The sequence below is a fragment of the Oncorhynchus mykiss genome, chromosome 27 (genome assembly GCF_057628025.1).
Source record: "Oncorhynchus mykiss isolate SJ-2025 chromosome 27, ASM5762802v1, whole genome shotgun sequence".
Taxonomy (NCBI): domain Eukaryota; kingdom Metazoa; phylum Chordata; class Actinopteri; order Salmoniformes; family Salmonidae; genus Oncorhynchus; species Oncorhynchus mykiss.
Window position 1 is genome coordinate 2863126 of NC_143048.1, and position 18457 is coordinate 2881582.

The 18457-nt window shown below is 43.2% G+C and overlaps 1 protein-coding gene and 1 pseudogene across 1 annotated transcript in view; one reads left to right on the forward strand and one right to left on the reverse strand.

Annotated features, from left to right (window-relative positions):
* Positions 1-1532: 1532 nt before the first annotated feature.
* LOC118944727 (uncharacterized) lies at positions 1533-13834 on the forward strand (annotated as a pseudogene).
* Positions 13835-14689: 855 nt separating this feature from the next.
* Positions 14690-18457, reverse strand: part of trmt9b (tRNA methyltransferase 9B) — a 28379-nt gene continuing 24611 nt past the window's right edge. The window contains exons 4-5 of the mRNA XM_021587237.3: positions 16572-16802; positions 14690-16380 (exon numbers count right to left, since the gene is read on the reverse strand). Coding sequence (XP_021442912.3) covers positions 15686-16380; positions 16572-16802 — 926 coding nt within the window. The 3' untranslated portion in view covers positions 14690-15685. The remainder of the gene's footprint in view (positions 16381-16571; positions 16803-18457) is intronic.

The following is an 18457-nucleotide window of genomic DNA, read 5'->3' on the forward strand; positions in this document are numbered from 1 at the left end:
CATATGCCGAGCACCTTTTGGCTGCTTTTCCTTCACTCTGCGGTCCAACTCATCCCAAACCATCTCAATTGGGTTGAGGTCAGGTGAGTGTGGAGGCCAGGTCATCTGATGCAGCACTCCATCACTCTCCTTCTTGGTCAAATAGCCCTTACACCGCCTGGAGGTGTGTTGGGTCATTGTCCTGTTGAAAAACAAACAATAGTATGCAAATCAGATGGGATGGCATATCACTGCAGAATGCTGTAGTTGAATGCTGTACAAACTAATAAGTTGTGTCGAACCTTGAAAACATGAGACGGCTTTTAAAGTTTTGCCAACCAAGGACAACCACCTTTACAACTACCCCAGGAGGATCAGGTGGTTCAAAGGTAAGATTAATTCTGGTTGGTAATACCTGGCAAAAGTCAACATTAACTGGCACAGCTACCTAACGTTAATGTAACGCTCCCCCCTTTCTATTGTTAGCCTATTTAGCCATGTTATCGTTTGTTATTTAACAGTATGTCCGTTCGAGTAAACTAGGCCTTTACATTGCTGTTATGTTGTTTAATGTTTTCGTTGACTTTTTCTTCAAATATCGCTTGAACATGGAGGGTCATAGGACTGGACTGAACTACACTAACTAGCTAGGTATGGCTAACTATAGCAGCAGCTACCGTGGGGTGTGCGAGTATGGGCGGCGTCGATTATGCTGTGTCATTAGTGTAACTTTTTATAACGTTTGCACCTGTCAGATTTAAATCATTCAAGAGACAGCATAATGCTGGAGTCCAAAGGCGGCAAACAGGGAGAAACCGGCTGATAAATATGAGGGTTTGCCTGATCGCTGACCCTACCATCCAGCAGCTCTTTTAATATTTTCACCCCTCACGTTCTAACTCACTTTCTCCTTCTCCCTCACCTTCACCCCCCTCATCTCCATTTGTTTATAAACAAATTGTAGTATTTAAAACCTTAATGTCAGAGTATTTTCCCTTAGGATCAATCCTTATTCGATTTGTCATACATTTTGAATGAGCTCCCCCCCTCTAGAACGGACATAAATTACCTTTTACGTTCGCTATAGAGCCGAGTGGACCAGGACAACTGCCCCATCGTCGACGTGATAAATGTCCACAGGGGCAACGTCCTAAACAGTAGCCTGTATGCGTTTCAACGCATAAACTTGAATGCAGGGGCTAAGATGGATGTTGCATTCGTGTATGTTGAGTCCAAGGGGTCCCTCCAGGGAGTATTACAGGCTCCTCATGGGGGACATCAGAGACTCGGCCATCTTCGATGGTCCGGAAGGAGCGAAACGGCTGTACCTTGATGTTCATGGTAAGCCTTCTTTTTACCTGTATTAAGGTCTGATTTTCATGTAAAATACAGAAATTAAGCCAAAACAATTAGTGAAGAGGCTTTTTCGGGTACTTTCTCCAGGGCGATATTTCATAGGGATAATAAAGCTGGCACACATTTGAAATGGTCTTTTTAGCATCACAAAGGCCTGTATAAAACCATTGGGAAAATGATCAGTGTGTGTGTAGTCCATGGAGGGGTTGGGCCACACTTCTTCTCTGAGCGACTTCGCAGCAGTGTGTGGGAAGCCTGCACCTACACTCAGTTTGGAGGAGGTGAGCCACACTACTCTGAGAGCACATTTGGAAAATGTCCGTTTGATATCCTCCCTAACAGCAACAGGAAACAATATAGCATTTTTTACATGTATGGTTTCTTTTGCTGTGTTTAAAATTCTTGATTGCCTGTCAAGATCAAAAAAGCAGAGGACCTATCAGAGGTGAATAACAAATTGGAGGAATCGGACTGGCTGAGCCTACTGGGGCTGAAAAGGATTGTTGTCAAGACAATGGAGGACAGTGATGGTGTGGTTGAATTGGTGGCTCAACAATTTGTACAAGGGAGCTCTGTCATAAACTCTGTCATAAATATGTGAAGTACTAGTTCTTGCCTCCCCTAACATAAGTATTTTGAATCGGTCCACCCCCCTAAATCAATACACATCACTATATTGTCCTTATCACTTATTTTTTTAAATATACATACCGTCTCTAAACCATAACAGGTTCAAATATGGTCTCAACTCTCTTGGGCTAATGGAGGCATTGGGGAACCACCAGACAGCTTCTGAGCTGTCTTCGATGCATAATCAGAAACAACATCTTCATGGACTGTATTTTTTTATTTACCTTTATTTAACTAGGCAAGTCAGTTAAGAACAAATTCGTGTTTTCAATGACGGCCCAGGAACAGTGGGTTAACTGCCTGTTCAGGGGCAGAATGACAGATTTGTACCTTGTCAGCTCGGGGGTTTGAACTTGCAACCTTCCGGTTACTAGTCCAACGCGCTAACCACTAGGCTACCCTGCCACCACACACTGTATTATCTCTCGATACAGAATAATTTTTTTTTGATTGACTAGAATGGTCATATCTTTGCTCTGTCTTGGAACATATGGGAATTGGCTCCAATTTCATTAATATTATTTAAAATACTATATGCCAATTCCTCAGCCATGGTTATAACTAGCCATATCTACTCTCTGTTCACCAGAAGCATCAGACAAGCGATCAAATTTCGCCTTTGCTATTCTTATTATACATGGAACCGCTGGCCCAGGCAATTCGTCAATTGAAGGAAAGCAACATGCACCGAATACAACAAGTGTAGATTTTACCATGAAATACTTACTTTACAAGCCCTTTACCAACAATGCAGTTCATAAAGAAGAAAATATTTACTAAGTAGGGTAAAATAAAAAGTAACACAAAGATAATAACAATAACGAGGCTATGTACAGGGGGCACCTGTACCGAGTCAGTGCTAGTTGAGGTAATCATTTTAATGAATTGTTCCGAGGTCTAACGGCTTGGGAGTAGAAGCTGTTGAGGAGCCTTTTGGTCCTAGACTTGGTGCTCCGGTACCGCTTGGGTGGCAGGAAGCTTGGCCCCAGTGATGGGCCGTTCGCACTACCCTCTGTAGGGCCTTACGGTCAGATGCCGAGCAGTTGCAATACCAGGTGGTGATGCGACCGGTCAGGATGCTCTAGATGGTGCAACTGTGGAACCTTTTGAGGATACGGGGGCCCATGCCAAATCGTCACAGTCTCCTGAGGGGGAAAAAGTTTTGTCGTGCCCTCTTCACGACTGTCTTGGGATGTTTGGACCATGATAGTTCGTTGGTGATGTGGATACCAAGGAACTTGAAACTCTCGACCCGCTCCACTACAGCCACGTCGATGTTAATGGGGGCCTGTTCGGCCCACCGTTTCCTGTAGTCCATGATCAGCTCCTTTGTCTTGCTCACGTTGAGGGAGAGGTTGTTGTCCTGGCACCACACTGCCAGTTCTCTGACCTCCTCCCTATAGGCCTGTACATAAAATACCTCTTACCTCTGCACATTATTCTGGTACTGGTACTCCCTGTAAATAGATCACTACTTGTGGATTTTATTTTATTCCTCAAGTTACAATTACATTTTTTAACTCTGCATTGTTGGGAAGGGCTCTTCACCAAGCATTTCAAATCAAATCCTATTAGTCACATACAAATGTTTAGCAGATGTTACTGCGAGTGTAGCGGAATGCACAAATATGAATTTTCACAAAGTCTGCTGCCTTAGTTTGTATGATGGCATTTTGCATATACTCCAGAATGTTATGAAGAGTGATCCGATGAATTGCAATTCAATTGCAATTAAAGTCCCTCTTGCCATGTAAATGAACTAAATCCCCCCCAAAACATTTCCACTGCATTTCAGCCCTGCCACAAAAGGACCAGCTGACATCATGTCAGTGATTCTCTCGTTAACACAGGTGTGAGTGTTGACGAGGACAAGGATGGAGATCACTCTGTCATGCTGATTGAGTTCGAATAACAGACTGGAAGCTTCAAAAGGAGGGTGGTGCTTGGAATCATTGTTCTTCCTATGTCAAACATGGTTACCTGCAAGGAAACACGTGCCGTCATCATTGCTTTGCACAATAGGATATTGCTGCCAGTAAGATTGCACCTAAATCAACCATTTATCGGATTATCAAGAACTTCAAGGAGAGCGGTTCAATTGTTGTGAAGAAGGCTTCAGGGCACCCAAGAAAGTCCAGCAAGTGCCAGTACCGTCTCCTAAAGTTGATTCAGCTGCGGGATCGGGGCACCACCAGTACAGAGCTTGCTCAGGAATGGCAGCAGGCAGGTGTGAGTGCATCTGCACACACAGTGAGGCAAAGACTTTTGGAGGATGGCCTGGTGTCAAGAAGAGCAGCAAAGAAGAGAGCAGCAACTTCTCTCCAGGAAAAACATCAGGGACAGACTGATATTCTGCAACAGGTACAGGGATTGGACTGCTGAGGACTGGGGTAAAGTCATTGTCACTGACGAATCCCCTTTCCGATTGTTTGGGGCATCCGGAAAAAAAGCTTGTCCGGAGAAGACAAGGTGAGCGCTACCATCAGTCCTGTGTCATGCCAACAGTAAAGCATCCTGAGACCATTCATGTGTGGGGTTGCTTCTCAGCCAAGGGAATGGGTTCACAATTTTGCCTAAGAACCCTGCCATGAATAAAGAATGGTACCAACACATCCTCCCAGAGCAACTTCTCCCAACCATCCAGGAACAGTTTGGTGACGAACAATGCCTTTTCCAGCATGATGGAGCACCTTGCCATAAGGCAAAAGTGATAACTAAGTAGCTCGGGGAACAAAACATAGATATTTTGGGTCCATGGCCAGGAAACTCCCCAGACCTTAATCCCATTGAGAACTTGTGGTCAATCCTCAAGAGGCGGGTGGACAAACAAAACCCACAAATTCTGACAAACTCCAAGCATTGATTATGCAAGAATGGGCTGCCATCAGTCAGGATGTGGCCCAGAAGTTAATTGACAGCATGCCAGGGTGGATTGCAGAGGTCTTGAAAAAGAAGGGTCAACACTGCAAATATTGACTCTTTGCATCAACTTTATGTAATTGTCAATAAAAGCCTTTGACACTTGTGAAATGCTTGTAATTATACTTCAGTATTCCATAGTAACATATGACAAGAGTATTTAAAGACACTGAAGCAGCAAACTTTGTGAAAATTTATATTTGTGTCATTCTCAAAACTTTTGGCCACGTCTGTACATATAAATATATGGATGAGCGATGACCGAGCGGCATAGGCAAGATGCAAAAGATGGTATAAGATACAGTATATACATATAAGATGAGTAATGTAAGATATATAAACATCATTTAAGTGGCATTATTTAAAGTGACAAGTGATCCATTTATTAAAATGGCCAATGATTTGAGTCTGTATGTAGGCCGCAGCCTCTCTGTGTTAGTGATGACTGTTTAACAGTCTGATGGCCTTGATATAGAAGCTGTTTCTCAATCTCTCAGTCCCAGCTTTGATGCATCGGTACTGACCTTACCTTCTGAATGGTAGCGAGGTGAACAGGCAGTGGCTCGGGTGGTTGTTGTCCTTGATTGTCATTTTGGCCTTCCTTTGATGGGAAAGTCTATACCAGTTGTATTCAGTGCATGTGACAAATACAATTTGATTTGTTTCACTCAATTGGAGAGGACACATCAGAGTAGGCATAATAAGGCCACATTATATGTAATCATCGTGTTTCTTCTATGTTGGTACATTTGCTTTTATTGTTTACAGAACTTATGAAAGAGATGTGTGTATCTAATCATGACATGGCATTGGTCGGAAGTTTACATACACCTTAACCAAATACATTTAAACTCAGTTTTTCACAATCCCTGACATTTATTCCTCGTAAAAATGTCCTGTTTTAGGTCAGTTAGGATCACCACTTTATTTTAAGAATGTGAAATGTCAGAATAATAGTATAGAGAATGATTTACTTCAGCTTTTATTTCTTTCATCACATTCCCAGTGGGTCATAAGTTTACATACACTCAATTGGTATTTGGTAGTATTTGCCTTTAAATTGTTTAACTTGGGTCGAACGATTCGCGTAGCCTTCCACAATCTTCCCACAATAAGTTGGGTGAATTTTGGCCCATTCCTCCTGACAGAGCTGGTGTAACTGAGTCAGGTTTGTAGGGGCTTTGTGGGCTTTGGGATGGCGACTCCAATACCTTGACTTTGTTGTCCTTAAGCCATTTTGCCACAACTTTGGAAGTATAATTGGGGTCATTGTCCATTTGGAAGACCCATTTGCGACCAAGCTTTAACTTCCTGACTGATGTCTTGAGATGTTGCTTCAATATAATCACATAATGTTCCCTCCTCATGATGTCATCTATTTTGTGAAGTCTCGTGATGCCATCTATTTTGTGAAGTGCACCAGTCCCCCCTGCAGCAAAGCACCCCCACAACATGATGCTGCCACCCCGGTGCTTCACGGTTGAGATGGTGTTCTTCGGCTCACAAGTCTCCCCATTTTTCCTGCAAACATAATGAGAATTTTTTTCAAAAAGTACCATCTTTGTCCCCATGTGCAGTTGAAAACCATAGTCTGGCTTTTTTATGGCGGTTGTGGAGCAGGGGCTTCTTCCTTGCTGAGCGGCCTTTCAGGTTATGTCGATATAGGACTAATTTTACTGTGGATATAGATACTTTTCTACCTGTTTCCTCTAGCATCTTCACAAGGTCCCTTGCTGTTGTTCTGGGACTGATTTTCACTTTTCGCATCAAAGTACGTTAATCTCTAGGAGACAGAACGCATCTCCTTCCTGGGCAGTCTGACAGCTGCGTGGTCCCATGGTGTTTATACTTGCATACTATTGTTTGTACAGATGAACGTGGTACCTTCAGGCATTTGGAAATTGCTCCCAAGGTTGAACCAGAATTGCAGAGGTCTACAATTCTTTTCTGAGGTCTTGGCTGATTTCTTTGATTTTCCCATGATGTCAAGCAATGAGGCACTGAGTTTGAAGGTAGGCCTTGAAATACCTCCACAGGTACACCTCCAATTGACTCAAATATGTCAATTAGCCTATCAGAATCTTCTAAAGCCATGACATAATTTTCTGGAATTTTCCAAGCTGTTTAAAGGCACAGTCAATTTAGTGTATGTAAACTTCTGACCCACTGGAATTGTATTACATGGAATTATAAGTGAAATAATCTGTAAACATTTGTTGCAAAAAATGACTTGTATCATGCACAAAGTAGATGTCCTAACCAACTTGTCAAAACTATAGTTTGTTAACAAGAAATTTGTGGAGTGGTTTAAAAACGAGTTTTAATGACTCTAACATAAGTGTATGTAAACTTCCGACTTCAACTGTATACTGCACTCTGATTGCAAAAATTTGGATCGAAAAAAGGCCTGCACATCCAGTAGCTAGCCAGCACCAGAGAAAGGAAACCTTGCCCTAATGCATTCATTAAAGATAATGATTGATAATGCATATATATTTATTCATAGACTAGCCATGATACAAGAGGCCTTCCAATAGTTCATCACAGCAATGTATGTGTGAGCTGCCCCCAACCACAGATTGTCCATGGGGAAATTTCCCAGAGTACTAGACTTCCTCATCAAGGACCAAGGCACCAAAGACCAACAGTGTTTGTCCCAATAATATATTGTTTTTCCTGAAGTGTACATTTGTTCACTACTTCCCTCAAATCTAAAATCATTGTCTTGGTGGAGGCATGGGCTAGAGGGGCTATGTCCCAATTATCTCCCATTCCTCCCCAAGAGTGCACTTGTTCACTTCCCTTCACGGAAAGGAAATTAATGTTAAAAAAATATAATGGGAGCTCCCACTACCCCATGCATCAACAATCCAATGCTTTTAGATTGGTAGGAAGTAGTGAACAGAGTAGTGCACACTTCTGGAGAAAGGAGATTTTTGGGACAGATCCAGGGACTTTCGACCATATTTCCTATACCAATCACTTCCTTTCAAATCAGTGAAGGGAAGTGAACAAGTGCAGATAATTGAGCCAGTCAGTGATATGTGGGATGATAGTTGATGTTTGCTCAGCTATGACAGTCCTTATTTTGTGTATTTTTATCCAGAAATATGGGCCGCTTCAATTGCCTCCCACAATCTTTTAAGCTGTGTGCACAGAATAATACCTGAACAACTTCATAAATGGACAGATAGATGAGAAAGAGCAGAGGAGGATGGGCGTTGCGTGGAGTGAGGGCATAGTGCGACGCTGCAGATATGAAACAAGTGTGCTCAAGCAGGTTAGATGAACATTCATCATTTGGACTGTCTGAAAAAAATTATAATCCAGTGGAGGCTACTAAGAGGAGGACGGCTCATAATAATGGCTGGAACAGCACAAATGGAATGGTTTGATACCATTAAACGAAAGGTATCAAGATTTGATGATTGTTAACCCTTAGAAACCAGGACCTAGTTTTCCTTGCATTGCAAATTAAGCAGTGATTAGGACTGCCCAAGGAAACCCCAAATAACATTTTGACATGATTTTGATTTACAACCAAATCTATGCAAATGTGTGGTTTGCATCACTTAATGCCCGATGTCACATATGTCACAAATATTTACAGTGACTATACTTAACCAAAAAGTAATATTTTTATTTGAAAATGTACTCAGGAGTCTCAGGACATCTTATGAGCGTTTTTCATGCATTACAGTTCAGAAACTCCTCTTTTTGACAACATACCAGACCATTCGGAGGAGCAGAATATCCATGTTTACCATTGGTGATTTTCAGTGTTCAAAGTGTTTCTTAGGATCTCTTCTTGAAGATAGTGGTTTCCTTTTATGTATTGAACACATGACACTTTCCAGTGATGGTGCAACAGATCACAAAACTAACGGTTCGGATCAAGGTTTTGAGTCACGGATCGGATCATTTTTTTGGATCAGAATAAAAAAAGGGAGACCAATATAACTTTGCTTTCCATTTATTACTTAGCTTATAACTTCAAATTATTCTTCAAAAAGATGAGGATGTCTACATAGTCTGCTCCTGTCGGCTCTGTGGCTTGACCCTGCAGAAAAAAATTACTTGATATATTAAACTAACTAATGATTTATTTTCACATTTCAGATAAGTATAATTGTGGCAATAACATTTAATAAAAGCCATTATTATTCCAAATAAAAAATGGATGATTGTAATAGCAATAGTATAGACTAAGATTAGACGGCAGTATATTTATTATTTAAGTAATTCCCTCGTTTTTTTTTTTTTTTTAACCTTTTCAGTGGCCACAATCTCAGTGGTGAGATCATTGCATGTCCTCCGGTGTAGGGCAGGGTCTAGGTGAGACAGGGACGTCAACAGACAGGGACTTGAGCCTTGGATCCAGTGCAGTAGCTCTATGAAGGTAGTCCTGTACATCAGGGGGGTACCTGGTGATGGTGCAGTCATCCTCACTTGGGGCCATGGATTGTAGAATCCTTGTTTTCAGAGGTGGGATCACAGGACACAGACAGTGCAGTTTCAGTGCTCAATAGGGTTGTAACCGGTTCGAGGGGTTTGAGCACCTGGAGGACCTCCTCTGCCACTTTCGCGTCATCATCAGACAAGGTGACGTTGGCTTTATGTTTTTCCAGGGTCTTGTCTGTCAGTGCAGAGCATACAGCTGCCTGCTGCTCAAGATGGCGCTCCAACATGTCATAAGTGGAGTTCCATCTTGTTGTGACATCGTGCATGAGCTTGTGGGTCGGTAGCTGTAACATTTCCTGCTTGGTCTTAAGCACATGAGCAGCTGTTGTGCTTCGGTGGACAAAGGAATGAACCTTCGTAATGCCCCCAAGGAGGCGGTCCATCTGGTTCACTGAGATTCCCCTTTGGGATGCTAAATTGATCACATGTGCAAAGCAAGCTTTCTGTGGCCCCAGTCCAGCTTATATCACTGCATTTACTTGGTTCTTGGCATTATCTGTGGTGGTTGGGATATTGCTATTGGGCCTCTCTAGCTTCCACTCTGCTACTGCTCCTAGCAGTACCTGCCCCAGATGTGTGCCTGTAGCACGGGACGTGTCTGTAGTACCGGACTTCGCATTTCCCACTCCTTTGTGGTTTCCGTTGTCCTGGAGGCCCACCCATCTGTGGTGAGGGCAACAGAGGATGCCTTGGATAATTCGGCGACAATTTAGATATTTTCCTGTTCATAAAGATCTGGCAAATGCTGCGGTGAGAAGTTGTCGTCTTTTGGCTGAGTTGGCTCCCGTCACTGACACACCAGGGTGATGACGATTTAAATGTGTGGGCATGCTCGATGTATTTGCATGATCATACAGCTTTCTTGTGGCACAATGCCTACACACCGTAATGGTGTTGTCCACCACCCTTGTTCAGACATCATATTTGACAGGGAAGCCAAAATGCTCCCATACATGAGACTTAAATGAAGCGGGAGGCTTCTCCAGTTCTTCAGCTCCTCCGCTAGCCATGTCCGTCTCTGCTCTTTTTCTACTTTGCAACGCAGGCATCCAGGATTGATTCGTTGGGATTCAACATGCCCCGTAAACGTTAACAGTACAGTCGTGGCCAAAAGTTTTGAGAATGACACAAATATCAATTTCCACAAAGTTTTCTGCTTCAGTGTCTTTAGATACTCTTGTCAGATGTTACTATGGAATGCTGAAGTATAATTACAAGCATTTCATAAGTGTCAAAGGCTTTTATTGACAATTACATGAAGTTGATGCAAAGAGTCAATATTTGCAGTGTTGACCCTTCTTTTTCAAGACCTCTGCAATCTGCCCTGGCATGCTGTCAATTAACTTCTGGGCCACATCCTGACTGATGGCAGCCCATTCTTGCATAATCAATGCTTGGAGTTTGTCAGAATTTGTGGGTTTTGTTTGTCCACCCGCCTCTTGAGGACCACAAGTTCTCAATGGGATTAAGGTCTGGGGAGTTTCCTGGCCATGGACCCAAAATATCTATGTTTTGTTCCCCGAGCCACTTAGTTATCACTTTTGCCTTATGGCAAGGTGCTCCATCATGCTGGAAAAGGCATTGTTCGTCACCAAACTGTTCCTGGATGGTTGGGAGAAGTTGCTCTGGGAGGATGTGTTGGTACCATTCTTTATTCATGGATGTGTTCTTAGGCAAAATTGTGAGTGAGCCCACTCCCTTGGCTGAGAAGCAACCACACACATGAATGGGCTCAGGATGCTTTACTGTTGGCATGACACAGGACTGATGGTAGCGCTCACATTGTCTTCTCCGGACAATATTTTTTTCCGGATGCACCAAACAATCGGAAAGGGGATTCAGAGAAAATGACTTTACCCCAGTCCTCAGCAGTCCAATCCCTGTACATTTTGCAGAATATCAGTCTGTCCCTGATGTTTTTCCTGGAGAGAAGTGGCTTCTTTGCTGCCCTTCTTGACATCAGGCCATCCTCCAAAAGTCTTTGCCTCACTGTGCGTGCAGATGCACTCACACCTGCCTGCTGCCATTCCTGAGAAAGCTCTATACTGGTGGTGCCCCGATCCCTCAGCTGAATCAACTTTAAGAGGCGGTACTGGCACTTGCTGGACTTTCTTGGGCGCCCTGAAGCCTTCTTCACAACAATTGAACCGCTCTCCTTGAAGTTCTTGATGATCTGATAAATGGTTGATTTAGGTGCAATCTTACTGGCAGCAATATCCTTGCCTGTGAAGCCCTTTTTGTGCAAAGCAATGATGACGGCATGTGTTTCCTTGCAGGTAACCATGATTGACAGAGGAAGAACAATGATTCCAAGCACCACCCTCCTTTTGAAGCTTCCAGTCTGTTATTCGAACTCAATAAGCATGGCAGAGTAATCTCCAGCCTTGTCCTCGTCAACACTCACACCTGTGTTAAACGAGAGAATTACTGACATGTCAGCTGGTCCTTTTGTGGCAGGGCTGAAATGCAGTGGAAATGTTTTTTTGGGGGGGGACTCAGTTCATTTGCATGGCAAAGAGGGACTTGGCAATTAATTGCAATTCATCTGATCATTCTGGAGTATATGCAAATTGCCATCATACAAACTGAGGAAGCAGACTAACTGAAAATTAATATCTGTGTCATTCTCAAAACGTTTGGCCACAACTGCACACACAACTGATCAAAAAAAAGAATTAAATCAACGTTGGTAGTGAGTACTATATCGAAATCTTGGCAGTGGAGGACAGAAAGTACCAGTTAAAACCATTTTGATTTGAATTAAACGTTGCATAGGTTGGCCCATGTTAGAATTGGTCAAACTTACTTTCTGGACCAGAATGCTAAAACTTCAGGAGATAAGAGTTGACCTACAGTGAGCTCCCAAAGCACTGGGACAGTGACATTTTGTTGTTCTTCTGGCTCTGTACTCCAGCACTTCGGATTTAAAATTATACAATGACTGTGGTTAAATTGCAGACTTTAATGGTGCAAGGGGCAACACTTCATTCTGAGGAGTGAATTTCACAGATCCTCAGCTACACTAGCACTATCACACTTGATTCAACTAATCACCTCCGCAACTAGCCATATTACACCAGTGACACCTTTGACCGCAGCAACCCCAGCAGCTGGGCAGAGCCCAACTGAGTGATCCGGGTCAACAGCATCAATGTAACAGTCTTGCCTCGGTCCCTCGCAACACAACTGCCTCCCATGAAGCATCAATACCTATCGCTCCACAAAATCCACGGCACTTGCAGAGCAAGGGAAACAACTACTTTAAGGTTTCAGAGAGAGTGACGTCACCGATGAAAACGCTACTAGTGCGCACCGCTAACTAGCTAGCCATTTCACACCGGTTACACTAGGGCAGAAACAAAAATGTGTACCCCCTTGGGTTCCCAGGACCAGGATTGGGAAACACTAAGTTAGATAAAACAAAAGAAACTGGACAACCAGTTGAAGAATGTTGATTATGGTCACCCAGATTGCGATTATGTCCCTACGGAGTGCTGCATGAGTTTTGTGGTTTCAAATGGTGTTACGAGAATTATGTTCTCATGTTCATGAACCAATTCAATTCAACTACTCAGTCTGCTATATCAGGATTTGTAGGATACAGATAGAAATTAAAACAGAGGCCCAGCTAAAATAGTCAAAGTTTATTCACGGGAACGTTCTAAAGTCAAGAATACAAAACAATTCATTTTATAATGACTTCTCACGCACACACATTCACCCCACCATACGCACACACATTCACACTAACCAGCCGATAGAGATTAGGGAGACCTTGTCCTCGAGACGTACTCCCCGTTCTCTCCCAAATCTCTAGTCAGGCCGGCACCGAGCTCAGACAGTCTGTGTTTAAAATACCATAAAGATAAACATTAGCTATATTGTTTTAGCATAATTCTGACTAGGACTACACATATTGATTATGATTGTATACATTCTAATCAATTCCATGTTTCAGGGCAGAATATTCTCATCATTCAATTAACAGATAAATCCAACTAACAAATGGTCACACCTATATTAAATCAGGCCACACCTACCAAACGGGAGCAAATACACCTGACTGTTGAAGAACTGTATGCCCCGATGTGGTCAATGAATTGAACGCACCCTTGGTGTCCATTCTGTTGTTTCTTTGACAGGTCTTTACAATAAAGACCTGTACGTGATAAAGACAGCGGTGTCCCTGTCGCCACGGTGATATGAGTCTATTCCGAAGACATCAACAAACTCTCCCTCAGACACTCCATCCAGAGAGCAGCTACTCAGGTCAGACGCTCGCTAGTCCACGGACCAGATACTCAGTTCAGACACACTCTACTGTCCACTACCCAGGACGGACACTCTAGTCGAGACAAGTATCAGAGCATATCGCTGACATGGAGTCCAAATGGTTAAACTACTGTTCCTTTCCTTTCAGGTATGGAGAGAACAGAGGATGATTTTACCAGAGGCTCAAGAGAACCCAGAGAGGATTCATCTTCACTAGTTTTGTTTCAGTGTGAGGACGTATACAATGCAAAACATTATATTGTACTTCGCTACAAATGGCCCCCAAAGGTATTTTTTATCACATTAAAGATCTTGTGTTTCAGGGCTACATTAAACAGATGCATCACTTGTGAATTACATAAATATTAAACATCAATAGGATCAATTAAACAAGTTGTGTTGCAACAATGAAAACTATCTTGAATGGAAACAGTGCATATAAAGATTGTTTTCGTAAAGCATTCTTACATGCTACTGACTTGTCAAAACTTGCATGTCATATGTCATGATAGAGACTTGGTTTTAGCTACCTCACTCATCCCTTTTTCACTCTACTGAGGGGAGCCAAACTGAGCCAAGCCAGTACTGCGCCAGCCTTGACCGGGATCCAATCGGATCGCGCTTGTAGACAATACAGCTTTTAAAGGCAATGTTACCTCATTCGTGGAGATTGCAAGGTAATGTCAGCTCAATTAGAATTATTTGTCAGCTCAATTATTAGTCAAGCTCGCTATAGTGCGGTTTTGGATTGAATCCCGACACTTGAAACTGTACTGGAAAGTAGAATGTGAAAGGAAAATATCCAAGCCAGCATGGTATTGTGCATCATTGGTATCATTCCACCCTGAACTGTGGTATACTAACCTACATACCTGTAATGTATGTAGTTTTCTGGCGTGCCATAGGATGGCACTGACACTAACAGTATTATGAAGTGTAGTCTATTAAATTAGTCTGACAGGTAGTAAATGTTGTTCTGTACCCGCATCCCTGGCCTCAGTGTATCAGGAAATTGAGAACATTGGTAGAATAAACAGATTATGATTAGGACGAGTAAATCAATCACAAGAAGGAGATTCATACTAATTATTTATTAATGGGCTAAAAACATACACAGACAAATTCTATTTAAAAATTGTAATTTTTAAAAATCAACCATAAAATCTGTACACCAGTATCATAGTAGTGAGTCTAGACATGCTGCACTGGACTGACAGGCTTATGCAACTACCACGGCTCAATGACTACAGAAATGTTTCACGTTTTCCGGGAGCTATTAATATGCGAACCACGGACATTCAGCAAGCAGCAACAGACCTACAGTGCAACATTTCACAGTATCATCTAGGACATATGTCTGATAATTTGCCCCAAAAGTTATATTGGTTTAGTTCAGCTGGACAACATGTTAACACCAAATCACACAGACAGCATTGACATTACAGCACTTGACTTAATTAAGCATTCTTAAATAACAGCACATGGCTCCTTAGAACGCGACCCATTATACACAGGTGGTCCACAGAAAGGGATACCAACACGTCACAGAACGTTGCTGCAAGGTTGGTTCCTCTTGTATTTTGCGGAACATATGAAGACAAATACAGGCAGAATTAGCATTTGAGAGACCCATTCCACCATTATATAACGTAATGGTCAATAGTTAGTCTAAGAGGCAAATGGAAGGGGGGGGGGGTGTCCTATAAGTTCCTCTATGGCTAAAAACAGAAGAGCAAAATTTAGAGAGGGAAAACTTAAATGACTTGATTCCTTGGCAGACATTTTTCATAGTTATTGGTGGTCCATTGATAGCAGCATTGGAACGGAGGATAGAAGTCTTGGGAATAGGGTGCCATTTGGGACGCAGACCCATATATACCGTGGCCCTGGGTCTCTGGACACTGCTTATTGGGTGCCTTCCATTTGCAAAACACTACCTCTTAAAACAACACCTCAAGAATTTGAACAGTACCTTCAACATCTCTTAAAAAATAGTGTACTTTTTGTCTTTGAGGCGCAAGATGAATAAATCATGATAAAAAATTAAATCAAACTTGTTAAAACCAAGTCATATGTTCCAAACCTGGACCTTCTCGGCCACCACGCACCAGTTGGCGTGGTCGAAGCAGGAGTAAAGGACGTGGAGCTCTTGGACGTGGCTCTCGATCAGCTCCGCCAGCTCGCCCTCCCGGAACACGTGGTAATAGCGCAGACACGAGGTGGCCTCCGGCTCCCCTTCACTGTCCTGTTTGAGGTCTCCTGGTGGGCCTGCTTCCCTCTCCCCTGGTCCCTCTGTGTGCTCCCTCTGGTAGGAGGAGACCAGGTCAGGCAGGGCCACAGAGCCACACTCCTGGACCAAGGCAGTAGGGACACTGGTCTTCTCTGTGGAGTTGGAGTGGTTGTCGTTGCCATGATGTCTCTGGCTCCTGGTTAAGTCTGTGACCGAGTCAAAGACATCTTCCTCCGAGTTGTTCCTGGAGAAGCCAGAAAAGAGGCTGGACAGCTGCTTGATGAGGCCCGCTCCCCTGCCTCTGCGGCCGACCTTTCCCCCCTCCGCCTCCCCAAGCCGGGAGGAGACGGTGCTGATGAGTTCCCTGGAGGTGGATCTGGAGATGGTCAGGCTGCCAAAGTCAAAGACCGAGTCCAGGGAGCGTGAGAAGAACCAGAGCCTGTGGCTCTGATGGGGACTGCAGGTCATTTCCTCTTTGTCCAGCATGGACGATGTGCTTTTCACCTTCCTGTTCTTGTCGCTGTAGAGGCATTCTTGGATAGGTAAGAAAATAAATCTTACTTGGTTAGTCCAAACACACACACACAATAAAACATATTTTAGGGGTTAAGAGCGTTGCTCAAGAGCACAACAGCAGGGGATTGCACCTGGGATCAACAACAAAAAAATAGCAGCCTTCCAGATATTAAACCAGCAACCTTTCGGCACCTAACCAGCTACCTACCGCTCATGCTCTGTACAGCGCCCCTCCTCCTGGGTGTGGGCCGCTCCCTGCCCAGGGTGGGGGACGGGGGGTTGGGGTTCCAGGGCACAAAGATGTCCTGCTTCTGAAACTTCCGCCGTGTCTGCTCCATGGCCCACACGTAGATCATGATGCGCCCGCCCACGCGCAGGGTCCTTGCCATTTCCTTTATTGCTCGAATACGACGCTCTTTGGTGGACAGATGATGGATGACTAGAAGGAGAAAAAACATTTTGAGGGTTGGAAAGTTGAGCAGTTCAGCTTTGCAACTAGGAAAGTGGTGGGCATTGGAGCTTCTTGTACAGTATTGTCACAAGTTCAACAGATCTTTCTGAATGGCAAGTTCAGAATGGGAGGGGGGGCATTGAGATAGCGAAGAGGGTTCAATAATAGCATAAGGGGCATCAAAATATTTATTTATTTCAAAAGTTTTAAATTCAAATGACTTCGTCGCTATACTTGTGCTATACTTGTGCTCTGAAGGCAGCGGCAGTAACTGTTCGACCTCCTGAGGCCACTGAGGGGCCAGTGTTTATGATTATTAATACTGTCCTAGGGCAAATGATCACCTGAATCCTGCCTACTCACGCGTTGGTAATTAGACACCGCTTTACCTTGCAATAAAACCATTCATTATTTCCCCAAACATACCCTTGTTATCTTGGTAACCCGGCTGCTGAGGCAACAAGGGCGCTGTGCCAGGAAGTGTATCTCATGTCAACTATGAAACTGGCCTCGTTTTCAACATTCGATTCATGTCACAACCGCTCTGATTTTAAGTGAAGCACTGAACATGAACAGCTACATGATACCCAAGCAGAGGCAGTTGGGAGTATGTTAAATGGGAAATTTGGGATTCAAAAACAACAAAACGGAACCAGACACTTTTTTGGGTAAACAGCTTTGGGATGGGCTGGAGAAATGGAACCACTCAAATTCATAGACAGAGCTATGGTTGCAAGGACTGAAAATCCATGAGATCAACATTTTTTTTAACCATGTTTTGAAGCTGTACAGTATTTGTTTACAAATTACGATTGCAACATTTACAAACAATGGAGTAAAACCAGCTTATATTTTGGATGGTGAGGTAAGACAGTTCAACTAAGCTCATGAGGCATGCATACATTATATTTAAGCAGTAAGGCCCGTGGGGGTGTGGTATATAGCCAATATACCACGGCTAAGGGCTGTTCTTGGGCACAACGCAACGCCGTGGTATAGCCGTGATATATTGGCCATATATCACAAACCCGAGGTGCCTTATTGCTATTATAAATGTAATTTACCAAAAAAATGTAGTTACCAATGTAACTAGAGCAGTTAAAATAAATGTTTTGTCGTACTCGTGGTATACAGTCTGATATACCACGGCTGTCAGCCAATCAGCATTCAGGGCTCAAACCACCCAGTTTATAATCAATGGCCATATATCATGAATTTAGAAGTCCAAAAATGTATGTACCAATCACACATTTCCCCTTTAAATTGAACAGAGATGGATAAATGAATGTGATGCATGTGAGCTTCATGCCAAAGACGATTTTCAAATGTAAATTGGATATACAAAGCTTTTTTTTTTATTGAATTGAATGAAGTGCCCAGTTAGCCTAACACTGGGTCCCAAATCACCCTACCACAGTTCTTGATTTGGGCCGGAGCTTTCCAGAGCACCGTACTGGCACCTCTAATTTTTGGGGAATTGCATTTTGGCTCCTCTATAAAACAAAGTAGCATATCGCAGGCCCAGATTCACATACGGAGGTAAAAAAAAAAGGTTGATCAAAGCATGAAGGCAGGATCTGCATTGAATAGCCATGGAGAGCAGGCATTCAGTTCCTGATTCCGTTTTCTTCAAGTTTATTTGC